Source organism: Anastrepha obliqua, chromosome 4 (assembly GCF_027943255.1).
Source record: "Anastrepha obliqua isolate idAnaObli1 chromosome 4, idAnaObli1_1.0, whole genome shotgun sequence".
NCBI classification, from domain to species: domain Eukaryota; kingdom Metazoa; phylum Arthropoda; class Insecta; order Diptera; family Tephritidae; genus Anastrepha; species Anastrepha obliqua.
In genome coordinates this window covers 38,664,985-38,684,902 of record NC_072895.1, presented here as the reverse complement: position 1 = coordinate 38,684,902, position 19,918 = coordinate 38,664,985, and the positions used below count along the sequence as shown (strand labels likewise).

Here is a 19,918-nt window from a genome sequence, read left to right as displayed (position 1 = left end):
CGCACTTCCAAATGGTAGTCACGCACCAAAACATTCAGCTATAGCACCAGTTTTTACCCTGTAAAATTTATGGAGAAGACACCTTGTTAGTAGAGTTGTACGAGGTTGATAGGATTACCTTGTTTGAAGCATGAAGCGATTCAACTAACTCCATTTCTTAAAGTTTTTTTTTCAATCAATGGAATCAAAATTTAATTCGTCTAAAAACCGTTTCATTAGTTACGGGTGGCATTCAATTTTTTTTAAATATCAGCCAATATTTAATTCGTACCTTTGAATTTTTGTCTTATATTTACTATAAATTATGCAAATATAATGCAATATAAATTTTCAAGGCCAACTATCTTTGATTTTAAAGAATAATAGAAATAAAAACATGAAAAAAAGGATTTTAATTGCCTCTTCAACTTATGGACATTTGTACTAAAATAACTATCATACAACTCTGTGACTTATCCAAATAAATACACGCATTTCCGGTAAAAATAATTTACATATAGGAAGACCGACTTTGACGATTTTAATTCGTATAATACATATTTTTTCTCTTATATTTAACTTAGTAGGCGTATTCCTTAAAAATCATCATCAGAAGATTTGCATATTTAATATTTCCTATTTTTGTTCACTATTCATACACTGTGACTAGCCACTCATGTGATCTTATGCGCCACAAGGCTTCAAGCCAGAAAGCATATGATAAGCCAAAAGGCACACGCTTGAACCAAAACACACCGAGACAAAAGAATATACGTACATAAACACATACATATATACAATAGTGCATATAAATACATATTCTACAAGTATGCATAAGAATACAGCGCAGAAAAAACTAACATCAATACGAATATCAGTAGATGGTTGCCATCAAAACGCCAATACGGCAGTGTAATCACTGCAACAACAACTCCCGTATACAATATATTTGTTTGCACTCATCTATACAAATATTCCTATTTGCTTTAATTATAAAAACAGATTTCCCATAAAAATCATAAATAGCGAATCTATTCTATTTTCTACGCTGATTTGCAATAAATGGGGCGTCACTCGATAGAAATGAAAATTAATACTCTTCAAATATTCGCGCAATGAAATCAAGCGCTGAATGGCGAAATACAAATTCCAACACTTAACCGATTAATTCATAGCGATTGTAGTGTGAAAATAATAAACCAAAACAAATTAGCATCGGTTTCATTTTCGTGATCTTCCTCATCATTATTATTATTGGCTGTGCAGTAATTTGCATTCACATTTAACCCCAAACAATGCCAAGCGAATGTGATGGATAACCTTGCTACAGATGGGGCACATGCAATTTGAGAAAACAATAGAATTACATGCAACAACCTCTGATATGATAGTTACAAACATATAGTGGTGGTCAAAATAACAGCAGCGCAACATATTGCTGTGGTTAGAAAATTTTATTTTTATTCCTTTAAATAAAATTTTCTTTTATAAACACAGAGTTTATACTACAATGAACTCTATGTGGAAAATGTTTGCAACACTAAAAACAAAAAAGATCAGCCAGTTTTTGGTAAAATTTTTTAACTTCTTAGCTAAGAATTTTTAGAAAAGTAATAATGAAAAAATTCCTAAAACCTCTGGGTATGGAGTTACCAAAAAACAATCAACCAGTTTTTATTAAAATTTTATACTTTTCAGGCAGGAATTTTAGAAAAGTAATGATGAAAAAAAAATCCAAAAATTTCTGGGTATGCAGTTACCAAAAACAAAACAATCAACCAGTTTTTATTAAAATGTTATACTTTTCAGGCAGGAATTTTAGAAAAGTAATAATAAAAAAAAATGCAAAAATTTCTGGGTATGCAGATTTGTAGCCCATTCCATTTTGGTGCAGTACATATTGTGCAATTCGTTTGACAATCGTTTAAAATTTTCTATGTTGACGGTTCCATACAAAAAAATTTCGAGCATTCGTTATACTACATATATGCAAGAAAATGCATATCCACCGCGGGCTTGAACATGAGATAGGTTTGACAAAAATGTCACACAAAACGGCCAACAGGGGAAATCAGTCTAGTTTGAAATTCTACGCGCATCTTAACTTAAAATATCTAAATTTTAGTAAAAAAAAAACTGAAAATGTCGAATATTTATTATTCTTTTTTGTTACACTTCTGATAAAATTGGTGATCTTTTTCATTAGGTTTGATGATTCGTGAGCGGTTACTCGGCAATTATCTAATCTTTTAGCTGTAAACTGAATTGCACCCGTCTTTTTGGGTTCAAAACCACCTGCACTTAAATTGAGTTCATTATTTTCCTGATTCTTAATATTTTGTAATTCAAATATCCTTTTCAAAGTAGAGGTTATGACTTGATCTTGCTGCTTTTCTGGCAATTTATCCAATAAATTGACCGCATTTTCAAAAGTATTTAATACATTGTGACGAATGATAGAGGGATGTGGTATACCTTGGTCTATTTTTTTAAATCACTTAGCGCAAATCAGCATTTTTACTGCAGGTTTGTCTGCACTTTTTTCTCGGGAATGGGTAATCTGGTGGCATGGATACCGTTTGCGGTATCAATTATTGAAGATTGCTGGCGCATGTTTCCTCTTTCTTTCTTCACTTGAGAGTCATTGTTGGATCAGATAGTCTGCACAGGTCTATTAAATACTTTATTTTTTCGGTCGGGAAGAGCTAGTCGACAAGATCCGCATATACTCAATGGAAATTGGGAATTTTTAGTACAAAAATTTGTATTAAAAAACTCTCTAATCAGCTTTTCACATTTATCAGGAGTAATAAATTGCGATTTTTTGTTTACCAAACTTAATTTTTCCTCCACCCGGAGCGCACACTTTTAATCTATACGCTTCGTGATCACATTTATGCGTTATGTGACTCATTTTTGGATGAATTTTATGCACGTACTGATGCTGCACTTGTCCCTTAAATGAAAGAATGATGAAATGGCTCAATATATAATATAATCTCCTATGATAAAAGAAGTAATGATAAGCGTAAACTAATATAATATTATTCTTCTAATATTCTGTCAATGTAAATTATTTTTAACTTCGATGAGTATGACATATTCGACATTTTCTGTTTTTTCACACAAATTTAGATATTTTGAGTTTAAATGCGCATAGTATTTCAAACTAAACTGGTTTCACGTATGTATATGAGTAGCCAGTATTAAATCCCCGTTGGCTGTTTTGTATATCTTTTTTCTCAAACCTATCTCCTGTTCAAGACCACCGTGTAATACCGTATGCACAAACAAAAAAATATAAAAAATCAATATTATACCAAAACTGCACACATAGAATTTTTCTAAAAAACTCTGACTAAACAAATTTGAAATATTTTTTGAAAATTTTTCGAGTTTTCACTCAATTTTGTACAAAGCTTCAAAATTTAGTTACATGGGTTTTTTGTTGTATGAACAAATTTTTATAAAAAATAAAAAAGAAGTAAGAAGTAAAAGCTAATAAACTTTGCAATATACCTCGCGGCTATTATTCTGACTGCCACTGTATGTATGTGAATATAAATATCCAGCATATTTGTGGCTATTTTCATTCGCCCACAAACAAATGTGATGTAATGTTATATGCAATTTCAAGCCAAGCTTAGTGAACCTGCTGTATACAGTGTTTCTCAAACTTTTCGCCTATATTTGGTCTTACTTAAGTGGAAAGCTTTGAAGTATGGGGTAGAAAGTGTGACAATTCAAATTCCTTTTCATATCTGTATGCTGTTAAGTAAATTATGCGCTAGTTTGTGATTATACGAATACAAGATCAGCAGAGTAAGCACTAAACGGCGGACACATTTTTTTGTTTTTAATCAATTTTACAGGTGGGTTCACAACGCTATTTACTTGAAAAATAAAAATAATAATTCGAGCATATACTTTTGGCCCTATGGCTCTATGAAAGTTGCATCTAGAAACTACGGGAATATATATATGTATATATATATATATATACTTTTGCTGGGTGTTTTGCCGAGCTCTTCCTCCTATTTGTGGTGTGCGTCTTGATGTTCTTCCACAAATGGAGAGACCTACAGTTTTAAACAGTTTTAAGTCGACTCCGAACGGCCAATGGTTTTTATGAGGAGCTTTTTCTTGACAGAAATATATTCTGGACGTTTGCCATTGCCTGCCGAGGGGCTACTGCTATTAGAAACAACTTTTTTGCATTATTTAATATACGGAGATTCGCATTCCCGAATAGTAGTCACGCCCCAACTCATTCGGCTACGGCGGCCGCCTATTTACTTATTCCCCGTAAAGTGACACTACTTTAGTGACATTCATTAATAAAAGTATAACAAAAGATTTTCCATCTCGCGACCTCCTCACATCAATTATAGACGGGATAGGCATATCTTTCCGGAATTTAGCTCTTGTAAAAGCGAGTCGCACCGGAAACTGCAAATGTTTGAATAAATAGTAGTATTTTAGTATTGATGGCATTGTTTTGCATATTTTTCAAAATATAAAAATAAGTACAGTCAAACTTCTATAACTGGAATCAGCATTATGCAATGAAAATATTCGACCTATGGAGATTTCGAGTTATAGAATTTTTTCAAGAAACTAAAATTATGTAAGAAACATCTCAAATAATAAACATATTTATTAATTCCAAGTTCCATACATATGTATCGGTTGCAATGAATTAAAACAATCAGAAATTAGTGACTAACGCCTACTTTTATCTTGGAGTTTTCAGTAAACTCTTAAGAGAGTCACAGTCTGTTTAAGAGCCACTGCAGCCCGTTTCATTCAATTCATTTATTACGACTCAGGTTGTCGTTTTCACAGACACTTTGTTTTCCTCAGTAAAGAAAGCCTATTTTTTGCCAACTAGCTGCCGCATTCAATTGATTTATTCGTTTTGTGCGATTGCACAAATGCGACGTGGAATTTCTGGAATCAAATCGCTATTGCGCTTTAAATTACATAACTGAAATATGTACGTAGGAAAATGCCTTGTGTTTCTTTACTTCACTTTTGTTTTTCAGTTTCACTTTTGTTTGTTTATTTACTAGACATTCGTATACTTAAATATATATGTATAACTGTATATTTACTATACTTGAACCTAAATGAATTTCAATGCCGATGACTGCATCTCACACAGTACTCGTATTAGAATAGATAAATTGGGGAAACTATTTTTGCTTGCATTTTTAATTTTTAATTAGTCACCTAATCAACCTGATTACAAAAAAGTTAGTAAGTAAGTTAGTAACTAAAAGTTAGTTGCATATACATCTATTTTATATTATTTTCATTGATTTTTGAGTATACTTTTTCCATACAAATAAAAATAAATAGGAAAGAACTCAAGTTGTCTCTGTGCATCTGCCTTCAAATACCTATGTATGTATGTGTGTATATGTCATATGTAAGTAAGGTATACAGTGTAAGTAAGTTATTATGATGTTAGCAATCAGTTTTTCGTGCAAATAGTTTATGCATTTTAATACTGCCAGCATAAACCCTGCTGTGCTGCTCTATCATTAATGTAAGGTTGGTAGGTAGGTAGGTGAAATGGTTGAAGTGCCAGTCTGGCACTCCTCAAATAGCACTGAAGCGCCGTTTTGATACTATTATCATACCTCCAACAGGCAGATATCTACAGCCAACCAGAGATGTTGATATAATGGAGAAAATTGATGTGATTTAAGTTGGCGCACTACCCCAGGCTGTCGAGGAATGGAGCGCCCATTGACCTTAATCGTCTAGCAACCAAACCCGGACATTTACAGAGAAAGTGCTGAACAGTTTCTTTCTCTGAAAGGTCCCGACAGTTTCTGCAATGGGGGCTAAATGTTAACCCTAGCTTTTCCGCGTATGTGCCGATCGTCCAGTGACCGGTGAACACAGCTACTAGTTTGGAAATTGAATGGCGAGGGGTCCAAAGGACTTTCTGAGGCCTTCGTATATCGTATCGGGGTAAAAAGGTTTTCGAAATAGCACATGAAGAAATGGAGCTCCATCTTTTCTGCGCTTTCCTGAGAAATAATTTGTGCAGCTCCCCTTTAACAACTGTCAGGGTGATTCCGATGACCGGGTAGGAGGTCTCTGAGGCCAATTCAGTCCCCTTCCTGGCAAGCTCATTAGCAATTTGATTTCCCTCTATGTTCCTATGTCCTGGAACCTAGATTAGAGAAATGCTACCTGCACACCCAAGAGATTTGATCTCCTCCTTACACCATGGCGTCGTCAGAGCCTTGATCGCGGCTGAATGATAACACAGGTCTGCAAAAAAATGGGTTCGGAATGTTCTATAAAAGTGTAGTGTCATTTCCGAAGTAATTTTTTGCGTAGAATCCTAATCCAGGGTTTAAATTACTCTATCACGTCAGGACTTTGAGATATCCTAACCTAAAAGTGCAAAAAACGCTGTTTTTGCCCATTTTTGAGGTTATGTAGAAAAAGTGTAAAAAAAGTAGACGTGGTATTTTAAATTATAAGTCTTCCGCTTTTAAATGCCGTTGAGTTTGCTCAAATATCTTAATTTTTCACTGAGATATCGCATTTTGAAGTCTCCATGTTTTTTTTTTTTTGTGCGACTATGTAATCGACCGTATCACGTCTCATGTTATCACAATGGATTTTCGAATATCGAAAAATTCACAAACGTGTAACTAAAATTATAGTATAATGATAATACGAAATAATTGACAAGTTTCATTCATGGAGAGTAATGTATGTAAACATTTTAAAGTTTTATAGGAGAAAAAAGTGCCGGCAGTCGGTTGAGTCATTTTTGAATTGTTGAAAGTTCAGAAAAAGTTTTATGAAAGATTTTTTAACACATTTCTAAGTATATACTAGGTTGTTCAATAAGTTTTGCGGTTCGAATGCTGAAAATGTATAAGGACTATTCGGCATCAATTAGTACAGTACAAAGCTTGCTTGCTGAATTTAAACGTGGTCGTACAAGCCTCGAAGAAGCCATGATGTAATAGATTATAGGAATATAAACCCCTTCCAGTCACTGAATTAACAGCATTTTTAAGAAATACTAGTGGCAGTTTCTTTAAGGCTCTATAGCTGGCCAGTTCTGAAGAGATATGACCTCTAAATGTCAGCAGTGAATAAGTCCGACATTTATCAAATAGACAGATGTTCAATTTTACACGATGGAACAACGCGTTAAAATTGTATTGAAACTCATAATGAAAATGGCCCACAATTCAAAGGCTGGTGAAAATTTGGTTGGCGAATTTTAAGAAACTGGTTTTGGTTCTATCGAATATAGAGAAAGCACGGGCAGACAAAACGCTGGACGCTCTATTGAGAATATTGCTGCTGTAGCGCAAAGTGTTGCTGAACAACCTTCGACATCGATATTTCGACGTGCTCAACAATGAGGCACTCAAATCCGCCAAACATTTTTCCTGTAAATGTGCTCATGTTGGACATTTAAGTGATGTTATTTTTCACATACAACTCTTAAGAGCCTCATTTGGATTAAAAACTGTGAAACCTTAAATTATCTGAATTATTACATGTTTTGAAACACCATTTAGGCGCGAAATATCCTTTAGATTAATTCGGTGCTAAAAATGAGCAAAAAACACCACTTCAAGAATCAAAGAAGCAGTAACTTCGGTTGAAGGTCTCGTAGCCAGTGCTGCGTTTTTAAACGCTTTATTTATTTACATTTATGCTACATAAACTAAATTTTATAAATAAATAAAGTATATAGTGAATAAATCTCTACAAGTATACATTGCCATAAGGCCAAACCGACCAGTATTGATATGAACAGAAACTAATAATTGCTTAAAAATAAAAACAACAGTTCAATAAATTTATTTTTCAAGTGGTAATAAGCAGTGACTGTATGGCTCCTCAATTGAATTGAAGAAAAAAACTGGGTCAAAATATTTTACCTGCAACTAAAACAGCTGCCACTTAAATCAGTTACAAGCAAAACAGATGGGTCGTTTATAAATTCCATAAGCATAAACGTTCTTTTCTTTAATATTGGGAAGAGAAATGAAAATATAATAAATAATCAGCATTAAATTATACTGGTCGAGAAATTGTGTCAAATTTATTTAAAAAAATATATATATAAGTGCAATAAACCAGGTGTGGTCACTCAAAACCCACTCAGGTTTTGTGTGTTTGGAATTTTATTACCAGATGAAGAAAATAATCCTTTGTAAGCAAATTTTTTTGTACTTTTTTAAGTTCGATTACAAATATTGTACTTCAACAAAAAGTAGATACTAACAAAAATTAGTTGGCGAAATTATATAAAGTTTTTGTATTTTTTCTTTTTATGTGACTCTTTCTGTGTTTTGAATTAAAGTACTAAGTCGTTCAATAAGAGAAGGCGTGTCTACTAGCCTAATTTTTTTATTGTTATGTTGGTACAACCTTTATATGAACAGATGTTCGTACAAGTCGCGAAGATGATCCGCATCAAGGACGTTCAAAAACAGCAACAACACCGCATTCACTAACAATGGAACAAATACACATTCGAATGCGACTTCTCAGCAACATTTATAGCATTTTCGAAAGGATAGAGTGGAACTTGTGCGTCGTTTCATTACTAGGGATGAGACTTTGGTCTCTCACCACGGTGCTAAATCAAAAGAAGAGGCTTAATAGTCGTGTAAACCTGGTTCTCCGGGTTCGAAACGTGTCAAGAAATCGGTTAAGAAGGTGTTCGCATCAGTTTACAAAAGGGATGCGAAAGGAACGTCTTAATACCAATTTCTCATTACTCAGGAAGTTTTGCAATGGGAAAAAAGGTGATAATCGCTAGGTCCCTACTATATGGTGGATGCATTCAAACTTCCCAACTAAGCTCCCGGAGTTTATAGCGAGTCACTACAGACGAGTATGGCTTCGCGTTGTCCTGATGTAATACCTCTTCAGTTGACCTATTCTGGCCGTTTCTGGTCAATCGCTATTTGGTCAATAGTCCAGTTGTTGACAGTCGATATCTGAATTCAGTGTTTGGCCATACAGAAGTAACTCATAATAAATGATTCCTTTCAAGTCCCACCAAATACACAATAGAACCTTCCTCCGTAGCTAAGACTGGATACTTACAAAGGAAGTGTTCTACTGTTTCCTCCTCTTTCTCGTCTCTACAATTGCTGCATTATTTATGAAAAAATACTCACAGCCTAGAGAGTGCCTATCTAATTGCCTATGACCGGTATCCCAAGCCACGACCGTCGAGAAGATCTGTTTTAAGGGGTTGAACAATCCTCCTGACCTTTTCTTATCTTTTGCGGCCCAGTTAGCCTGGTTGTAACACAAGTTTTTTTTTTCTCTCCATGTCCTATTTGCCTGTTGGAGAATATTATTTTGTATCCTTAATTTGCAAGTTGCTATAGGAATTACCAATATTCCTGTTTTCCATCAGTGGAAGATTAGTAGCCTTTCTGTCCAGTTCGTCGGCCTTTCCTTCAATACCTCTATGTCCCGGAACCCATATAGGACTGAATTTGAAGACGGTGCTAATATCATTCAGGCATTCCTGAGCAACTTTTGATCTTAGTGTAACTGCCTCCATTGATTTGATGACCGTCTGGCTATCCGAGAAGGTATTTATCGTGAGATCCCTAACCGGGCAAGTATGTATTTAATTTTCACTTTTTCTCATTAGAGTTTAAGAAATCGCTCTAATAAAAATTAAATAAAATTATTAGTCACTTCTCTGAAAATAATTGGTGATTCTTCTAAAACCAAACAACGCCTCAGGTCTATAGCCATATACATATCTACATATATGCATATGTATGTGTCCACGAATATAAATGCCTTATCTGGCTTCTATGCACTCCTCATTGACATGTATACATACAAACACATGTACACTTACAAATACCGCATATGTATATGTATATACCGTCCGCACATCATACTGCGCATTATTTAAAGCATCGCTTGCAGACAACCATTAAAAACGTTGACACCTGAAACCCAATTAAGCCGCCACCGATAGCGCTGATAGGACAATTTTGTTTCAATATCATCAATATGTGTGAGTGTTACGCGCAAATTTAGCTCCCACCTTTTACACATCGCAATCAAACAGGGACACGTGCACACACGCTTACATACATACATTCATATATACGAGTGTGAGCCTTGCCAGAGAGCTCTAGTTTAGCAGTTAATATATGCACATACATACATACATACCTACATAGCCATAAGTAAGCTCATACGCATAAAATCATACGAGCAAATCTGTGCTTGCGAGCATTTATGGCAGCGACTTGGTACTTGCAATGCCAGCAGCAAAATGTGGTTGCGGTGACAATATTCGGCACGCCAGTGTTTGCATGCATTAAGGAATGCTTGTTTGAATGAATGTGCGGGGATAAGAATAAATGGGCCTATTGGCTGCCACATTGGCGGATTTATCTATGTTACACAACTCAATGCAGAAATATTGACGTGTACGGCATGACCAGGAGTGTTTGTTTTAATAAGTACCAATACTTTGTTTGTTTACATTTAAGTAAGGATGCCAGAACACAGTAGTTATCACCTTCCAAGTTGATTGTGACATCTTTAGTTTCTAAGATGATACTGATACTTTAGTTTCTAAGATGGAACTAAATGATATATTGCTTCGATTGAAGTTCAGAAGGATGAGCTCAGGTTTAGCCCGTTCCCGCCGGCGACCGAATTTGTTATTGTCGGCATCTGGCGGCTCTGTAACTCCAAGATTGTTTCATCGGACGGCGCTGTTGTAACCATAATTGCATTTCGGTCAGTGAGAGTTGCCGACTATGCCTGCCTTAAATGTAAACTATTTCTCTCCTTTTTGCTCAGAAAACCGTCACCAGCATTCTCAGAAAATCACCTGATGAGAAAATTGCGTATGTACCACCAATGGTACAAGCCGTCCAATGGCACAGCCTCAATGTACCACTAGTGGTACATACCGGCGGGAACGTGTTAATATCAGTATATATATAATTGATTCTTACACCCTTTATTGGGTGTTTGGTCGAGCTTCTCCTCTACAATGGAGAAACCTATAGTTTTAAGCCGACTCCGAACGACAAATCGTTTTATATGAGGAGCTTTTTAATGGCAGAAATACACTCGGAGGTTTTCATTTCCTACTGAGGGGTACCTGCTATTAGCAAAAACCTTTTTCTATCCTTTGGTGTCATGCACGCATATTCGAACCTGTGCGCTTTCGAATGGTAGTCATGCACCAACCATTCGGATACAGTGGCCGCAGGCTAGATTAGTTTAACTGGTTACCCAATGAGAGGGCATATAAGAGTATGGATGACGACTGCACAATGACCGAATTGCGGTTGTGTTAACCGCTTCAGGCTTGAAACACGAATTGCAACGGGACAGCAGGTAACGGGTTGACGAGGGTGGTCAACTTATCTACTTCCGTCGGAAAATTCGGTCGGTTAAACACAATTGTGACGGGGACGGAAAGCACAATAAATTTAATTTTATAGTGAAATCTTTTTGTTTGCTATATTTATGAAGCAACTCGTTGAAGCTCATTGTTACAACAAAAAAACTTAATATTTGCTTGTTGTTGCTTGTAAACAAACAAATTGTCAATAGGTGTCCGTCAACCCGTTCCCAGCAATTCCGTTCAAGGGGTCACGCTGCTGATGAAATTCATGAAGTGGCTAATATCAAGGTTTCCTAAATCAGCAGAAATATCAAAGTAATGAAAGAGAAAAGAGATGTCATCCGTGATGTCTCCAAATGCTGTCCCGCCCTCTCTCCTCTTGAGTGATGAACTGAAATTTCGTCTCAAGTAAAACTCCGGTTCATATATTTATTCTACACGCCACGCAGACTCAAAACCTTGCGTGATTATTCAGCGCGATTATTCTTCGCAGCCATCTTGCGCTGATTTTACATATACCAAGATGATCATGATGAATATTCTAAATAATGGAAATCATCGCTGCTGGTACTCCAATCACTACTACGATTTATATTGCTTTTTTGTGAGAAACATAACACAAGACATGGAACACAAGTTTACCGACTTTTTCTATTGGTATGAGAATAAGTTTCTGCCCTTTTTTAGCCAAATTTACAAATTATTTAAACAATTAAATCATGCATGATAAAGCGTTTTTCAGTCAGAGCGCTTCAAATTTTTTTTTGAATAAAACACAAACGGTTTGACTTTTTTAACTAATTTTTTTTATTATCGAGTTTGAACATATACATTTAAGTATGAAATTCGATTTCTTTTGCATGACCACCGCGTGCACGTTTTACGAAGTCCAATCGTTGAACCCAATTTTCGACCACCCTTTTGCATAAATCGGCCGAAATTCCAGCAATTTCGCGTTCAATATTGGCTCTGAGCTCACAAATCGTCGCCGGCTTGTTACTGTAGACCAATGACTTCACATAACCCCAAAGAAAATAATCTAGAGGCGTCAAATCACACGAGCGCGGCGGCCATTCGACCGGTCCATTTCTGAAAATAATGCGCTCATCGAACTTACTCTTCAACAAATCAATTGTAGCGTGGGCTCTGTGGCTTGCGGCTCCGTCCTGTTGAAACCACATGTCGTCTAAGTCCATACCATTCAATTGCGGCCAAAAATAATCGTTTATCATGTCGTGGTATCGATTTCCATTCACAGTAACGTGGCGATCGTTCTCGTCAACGAAAAAATATGGGCCAATTACGCCGCCGGCATGTAAACCGCACCAAACAGTGATTTTTTCGGGATGCAACGGTGCCTCATGAATCACGTGTGGATTGCTTTCTGCCCAGTAACGCATATTTTGCTTGTTGACAAAGCCATTGAGCCAAAAGTGAGCTTCATCACTGAAGATGATTTTTTGGAAAAAATCTGGATTATTTTCGAGCAACAGAACGTTTATTTTCATAAAAAATTTGGCCGATTTGAAATCGTTGCTCAAGTGTGTAGCGTTCCATGATGAAATGTATACTAATGAAGTTTACAAATGACAAGCGAAAAATAAAAAATATTGCGTCGTTCGCCCTCCCTATCGGAAAAAAGTTGAAGCGCACCTATTGAAAAACGCTTTATTATGTGAAGTATGTGTCATTGTAAGCTACAACTTTACTCCATCTTTCAGGCAGCATACGGATTCCTCTGACGAAAAATTCGAGTTCTTTTGACTTGATCCATTCATTGAGCCAGTTTGCGATGCTCTCGTAAAACATGAGCCGCTCCCCGATAAGGGCTGACTGCATTGACCGGAACATATGGTAATCCGAGGACCGATTAGCAACGTGTGGCTTGGCGTTGCCATGCAGCAAAATCAATTTGTCATGTCTACCGTCCCATTCCGGCCCCTTTTTTTAGATAGCTCGATTCAAACGCATTAGCTGCGGTCGGTAGCGATCGCTATTGATGGTTTCAGATGGTTTAAGGGGTTCATAATAGATGACACCCTTCTGATCCCACCAGATGCACATAACCTTTGAAGCATGCATTTTTTTTTTTCGCTGTCGATGGCCCTGATTCACCTGGCAGGCTCCAACATTTTCGACGCTTAGGGTTATCATAGTAGATACATTTTCCATCGCTATTGGCGATGCGATGTAGAAAACCTTTTCTTTTCTGCCGTTCAAGAAGCATTTCACACGTCACCAAATGTCTTTCGATATCCCTCTCCTTCAATTGATCTGGCATCCAGTTGCCTGCTTTCTGGACCATTCCCATCGTCCCATCGCGTGCAAACGTTTACCGGCGGTTGATCTGTCAACATCTAACTCTTTAGACGTATCATTCAGGATTCGATATGCGTCTTCATCCAATAATTGTTGTAGTTGAGTATTTTCGAATTTTTTTGGTGCTCCTTCGCTTGTTCGATCTTTATTACTCACGTAGAAATTGCCACTTTGGAAGGGTCGAAACCTCTCTTTACAAGTTGTATTTCATGGAGCGTGATTATCGTAAATATGGATCTATAACGACACGTTTCAGCTGCACTTTTCTTTAAAAGATAATAATGATAAAAAGGATCTGTACGCTTCAGATGATTGTCAACTACTGCGATCGAGACCGCACATATACACCTTCAAATCACTAGTATATTACTAGAGCAAACACAAAAATATTATCAGCAGTGACTCCGCTTTTACGAGAACGGAAACGTATTCCCATACCCAATTTTGTGGTTTGTTTTCCAAGATGCACGGACATCAGCTGTCTGTTAGTTGACTAAATGACAGTCCGGAGTATTGTATTACAAGCACATGGAAGCATTTTGCCGAGAGTAAACGCCGAAAAAAGAAAATCAGTAATAGATTTCAAACGTAACAGTTGGGTTTCATTATATTTGGCTGGAAAATCCCAACCAGCGATTGCTCGGTAGCTCGAGCACCATAAAGTAACTAAAGTTTTTGTGTATCGCACCATTACTCGTTTCAATGGTACTGGTAGTAACGCGACACGTCATGGAGGTGGTCATCAAAAGACTGCAACGTCACGTGAAATGGTTCAAAGGAGAAGCAACTTGAGCGAAATCCCCGATGAAGTGCCAATGAAATCGCGAAAGAACTGAAAATATCTGACCGTAGCATCCGCCGTATACTGAAAAATGATCTCAAAGTCAAGCCCAAGCCATACAATATCCAAAAGGTGCATGATCTCACACCAAAGCAGCAACAAGTCAGACTTGAGAGAGCGAAGGAGTTACTTAGTTTGGCCGTAAGCGGTCAATTTTCGAACATTGTGTTTTCTGACAAGAAAATTTTTCAAATCGAGCAGAGAATTTGAGTCATTGATTGGCCACTAGGAGGCAACACCCGCCATAGCTAATGGTTTGGGCCCCTATAACCGCAGATGGGCGTTCTCTAATCGTTTTCATCGAGCCTGACGTCAAGGTAAATACGAAATATTATTGAGAGAGTATTCTGGAGGTTGTTTTGAAGCCGTGGTCAGACAAACATTTCGGTGGCAGACCATGGACGTTTCAACAGGACTCAGCACCGTCTAACAAAGCTCGAGTGAACCAAGAATGCTTAAAAAACAATGTTCCGAACTTCATAACCTCCACACTCATAACCTGGCTCTCAAATTCACCAGACGCGAATCCGATAAATTATTCTCTTTGGGCCATTTTGGCAAGGTCCAAGTGCAAGGTCCGAACTAAAAGATTCACCAGTCCCGAGGCGCTGAAAAAAGCCATTGTTCACAAGTGGACCAAAATACCTGTAAGTCACATTCGGGTAGCTTGCGATTCGTTTCTGGACCATATCAATGTCATAGTCAAGGCAAAAGGTGATCATATCGAGCGAAAGTAAATTGATTCTTAATTTTCTATTATTTTCACACATTTTTTGCTTTGAATTGAATAAAAGTAATTTTCCAAACTAAATTTAGGCCTTTTTAATTGGTTACACTTCGAGTGCCGTACACTGTAAAGGTGATATTTTGGACATTTATTGCCGAACTCTTCCGATCACCCAATAGAACCAGAAAAAATACAAGTGCCCTTCAACTGCTGACTGTGAGTGTGTGTTTTAAGTAAAGCTGCGCTTTTGCATGCGTATTGCGAGCAGAAGATTTCATAATTCTACAATATTACTACATACAATAGTATTTCCGTGAAAGCAGGAAAGCGTTTTACATAAAAATATTGAGTGCCGAGGCTGCTTATTGATTTTCATCGCTGACGTTTAGCAATAGGGCCAACAGACTGTAGGCATTATTCATCGTCTGAAAAAGAAAAAAATACAAAATTATCTAATTATATTCAGTGCATAACATCGAAAATGCCTTTGAGAAAATTGGTAAGCCGATTTCGAAAAAGTTTCCCGCATGCAACACCAATGGCTGTTTCAAGTATTCCATGTAAACGAAAATCATACGTCGATTGTAGACGGACATGCCAGTCCAATCGCAATTGTAAAGGTGATGACTTAGATTTTGAGATTCCACAGTTAATTCATTGGCATAATAGCAAGGCAAAAATATTTGCAAGGACATAGCGACGACATACTGCAGCATGGAGAAGAATTCAGCGGGATTGTCGCTGAAGCGGACCTAAAAATTAAAAACACAAAAATGAATATTGCGACATAAATGATAAACGAGAATCAATATTTCACATTCTGCAGACGATATATGATGAAGCAAATGATGAACGAACTCAGCATTATCTGCATTAGCACAGGCAAGGACACGATTCGCTCACAGCATTTGGCCATTCTGAAATAAGTCAAGTATATTTAAGAATTCACTTTGGCTTATGTATGCCTGCATCGACTTACTCATCCACACGCTGATGTATTTTAATTATCTTCACAAATTCCTCGGTGACCGATTCGCTTGCCACTGCATTGCTCAAACGCTCCAGACGCATGCCAATCACACGTAAACAAAGTGTCAGATGCAATAGAAAATAGCATTGGAATAAATCGGTTTTAATATTACACAAACAAGTAAACGGCATGGCTATAAATTCATAAGAATACATGGCCCAATAATAATCTTCACGCCATTTTCGAGGCAACCAAAATGGAAATGGCAGCTCGCGGGTATTCATAAACGGCACCGCAATCAATGCACAGATGGCCGTATTGAAGCTGCAAAATACGTATACAATCACCACTTTGTGGAAGGCGCGTTGCGCGCGTTGCCACATCGCACGCTCGGCACACGTCTGCAGCACAAATAACTCGCTCGTCTCCCATTCACGCAAAAATTCCGAAGCCATACGTGCATAATACCAGATATTGAAAATTTTCACAACGAGACCCATTTCGGTGAGCAAGAATTTTAGCACTTGGGTAGCGTGGTCCAGATTCTCACTAAAGATCACGTCGAGCCACATGAGCAGCGTTAGCGTGAACGTGAGTGTAATGTGCAAGAAAAGCTGATAATAGCGATAATATCGTTGAAGACACGAGCCAGTGTCCATGGCCACAGGCCAAAGTCCTAAAAGTGTCAGGGCGCGTGACAAAAGGCGCGAATTGGCAATCGTATCGAAACTCATGGTGCGATTAAGGCCGTTGACTGTGCAGTCTAGTGGAACTTTTTATAGCCACACTTGAGTATCCAATTACCGCTTAACTATTGGGGCGTGTATCGCCGTAAAAATGGAATTTCCCTTAATGACTTAATAAGTTCAGTTGATGTAAGTGATTTTCAATTAAAATGCAATTACACCTTATGGCGAGTCCTTAAGACATGCACACATTCCTACATAGATATATGCACGTTGGGTGAAAGTATTGATAATGAAAAACTTTAAATATTTTTAGTATTGATTTACTTGGTTGAATTTCTTCTGGATAAGTGCATTGAGAATCAACTTGAGTAAACATTTACATAAGTATTTATTAATAGTGATTTCTTACCTCCCTCCCGCCATTTGGAAACATCAGGAGACCTTCCTCTTCCTCTGCTACTCCCAGCTGGTACCGCATCGAATACTTTGAGTGGATCTGATTCTCTCGATCTCCTCCTATATCCATCATCTCTGATACTTGTCGTCGCTATCGTGCAAAAGTCCAAAAATCTTCCGCAGAATCCTTTTCTCAAACACTCCAAGAGACTTACTAGTTTACTCGTATGTAAATTTGAAGTCGAAAATGGTTGTCCTGAGAATGGTTTTTTCGTGACAGAAAACATTTCAATTCTTGCAGAGGGTAGTCAGCTTTTCAAGGAATAGGTTAAGTACAGTACAGTGGCTGTCACTAAGACCTGTGGTATAAAGTAATTCCGCAGATTGGAACAGTTTTCGGCATTCCTGCTTTCATATTTGGTTTTATAATTTTTTTTATAACATCAAGAACTTAAAAAAGAAATCCACATATGTATGTTCTTTCCTTCTCAGTGGGTTTTAAGTTTCTGCAGCCACGGTGAGTACCCAATTGGTATACCGAATTTTTGACGTGCTGATTCAGATTCGATTTATTCTATGTATCACTAGCAGTTATTTTCATAGTAGCATTTAGGAGGTGGAGAATAGAATATATTTTTTCCACGTCTGGTTGAACTATCTTGGTCCTCAAGTGGGGTGAAGATTGTTCTGGTTAGCCATTTCCTGTTTGCAATCGAAATGCAAAGAGACTAGAATCGCAATTGCAGCCCAGATATCGCTGAATATGGAAACGTTTCTTCCAGGAGGTTCTGTTCCGTGTAGGTCCGTGACGTCTCTGATGGTTACGATCTCTGTCCGGAAGACGCTAGACTGATCGAGAAAGCGAAATGGAAGGTTCAAGGACGTGAGAAGACATCATCCTCCCTTCAGCTAAGTTTAGGTTTAAAATTTACATAAACTAGTAGAGTACTGGTAGAGGAAGATCAAAAGAAGTTGAGCCTTAATTCTTCAAAATTGTATGAAGCAAGAAATCACTATTATTACTTATATACAATTTTACCCAACTCAATTTTCAATGAATTTATCCAGAAGAAGTTCAACCAAGTAAATTAATACAAAAAATATTTAAAGTTTTTTACTAAGTGAAAATGGCTACATTACCTTGTGGAAATTGTGTTAAAACGGTGATCTGTACAGCAAACCATGTAAATCAAAATTTAAAATTGTATACAAAATTTAGAAAAAACAACAAATTTTCATCTAAATTTTGAACTTCGGAATTTGAATTTTGCCCAATTTCGAGCTTGCAGTATTTTCGAGTTTTAATACTTATATAATAAAGTGTAAGCGACTAAGGAAAACGTTAAATTAAATTTTTTGTTTGTAACGGGTCTTTCGGTGAAATGCAAAAGGCCGTCAGAAAATAAAGATTTTTAGCCCCTTAAAATGCCTTTATTTAAGTAACATTTAGCCAAACAAAATTCATAATACCTGAAAATTTTCTAAAGATACATTCTGAAAATTTCAAAATTTAGATAAAAAATAATGGATATATTTTTTTATTCTGTTTGAAAAAATTTGGTTCAAGAATGGGCACTATACCGCTATTAAAACAGTTATAAAAATTATCTAACTTGAAAAACTTTGTAGATATATATTAAAAAAAAGAAAATCATTCTACACTCCGTTATGCACTCCATTGCAAGCGCTGGACAGCAAAACAAATATTTCAGACCGTTAGCCGCTTCTCAAGGAATTCGACAGAATCAGGGGATGGGCTGACGTAGTCCGGGTAATGAATGAATTTGTTTACGAAAATACTAAGAAAGTGATAGTGATACGAGGGGTGCCTTTTATATGTCGGGATTAGAGAACAATCATCGAAAATCACTTTATTGTTTTTCAAAATATTCTCCACGAAGATCTATACACTTTTGCACGCGTTTGAACCAATTGTCGAAGCACTTTTGCCAGTCTGAATGAGGTACCTCCAAAACATGCATTCTGAATGCCGCAACCGCTTCTTCAGGTGTCGAGAAACGTTGACCTCTCAGTTTGTTTTTTACGTACGGGAATAAAAAGAAGTCATTCAGTGCCAAGTCAGGACTATACGGCGGATGACCCATTAATTTAACGTTTTGGGTGCTCAAAAATGCAGTTGTTTGAGCCGATGTGTGAGAGCTCGCATTGTCCTGGTGAAGAGTGATCCGTCTTTGGCGATTGGTTTTCCTAATTTCTTGGAAGACAACTGGCAAACAAATGGTTGTGTACCACTCAGAATTTACTGTTCTGCGTTGTTCTAGTGGTACGGTTGCGACATGTCCAGTTTTTCCGAAAAAACAGGCGACCATTTGCTTGGAAGTGCTTCGTGGGCGAACAACTTTTGTTGGATTTGGCTCATCTTGAAACACCCATACAGTCGACTGCTGTTTACTTTCGGGCTCATACGCGTAAATCCATGATTCATCACCTGTCACGATGTCATAGACGTGTTTCGAAGCCCCACGATCGTATTTTTTGAGCATTTCCTTCCACCAATCGATACGAGCCCTTTTTTGAGCGATTGACAAATTGTGTGGGATCCAACGCGAACAAATTTTTTTGACAGTCAAAT

At 37.1% G+C, this 19,918-nt stretch overlaps 1 protein-coding gene across 1 annotated transcript; it reads right to left on the bottom strand.

The window, feature by feature from the left end:
* Nucleotides 1-15,632: 15,632 nt before the first annotated feature.
* Nucleotides 15,633-16,974, bottom strand: LOC129245903 (odorant receptor 94a-like). Its single transcript, XM_054884341.1, has 4 exons — nt 16,250-16,974; nt 16,088-16,187; nt 15,756-16,022; nt 15,633-15,695 (listed from the first exon to the last, which is right to left on the bottom strand). Exons 1-4 carry the CDS (start codon nt 16,972-16,974, stop codon nt 15,633-15,635), a joined length of 1,155 nt encoding a protein of 384 aa, XP_054740316.1.
* Between the last annotated feature and the right edge of the window lie 2,944 nt (nt 16,975-19,918).

Coding starts and splice junctions, on each gene's coding strand:
- LOC129245903 (XM_054884341.1), bottom strand. CDS start 16,974: ATGAGTTTCGATACGATTGCCAATTCGCGCCTTTTGTCACGCGCCCTG. Junction 16,023..16,087: donor TCATATATCGTCTGCAGAAT/GTGAAATATTGA, acceptor TTTAATTTTTAG/GTCCGCTTCAGCGACAATCC. Junction 15,696..15,755: donor GCTTACCAATTTTCTCAAAG/GCATTTTCGATG, acceptor TTTCTTTTTCAG/ACGATGAATAATGCCTACAG.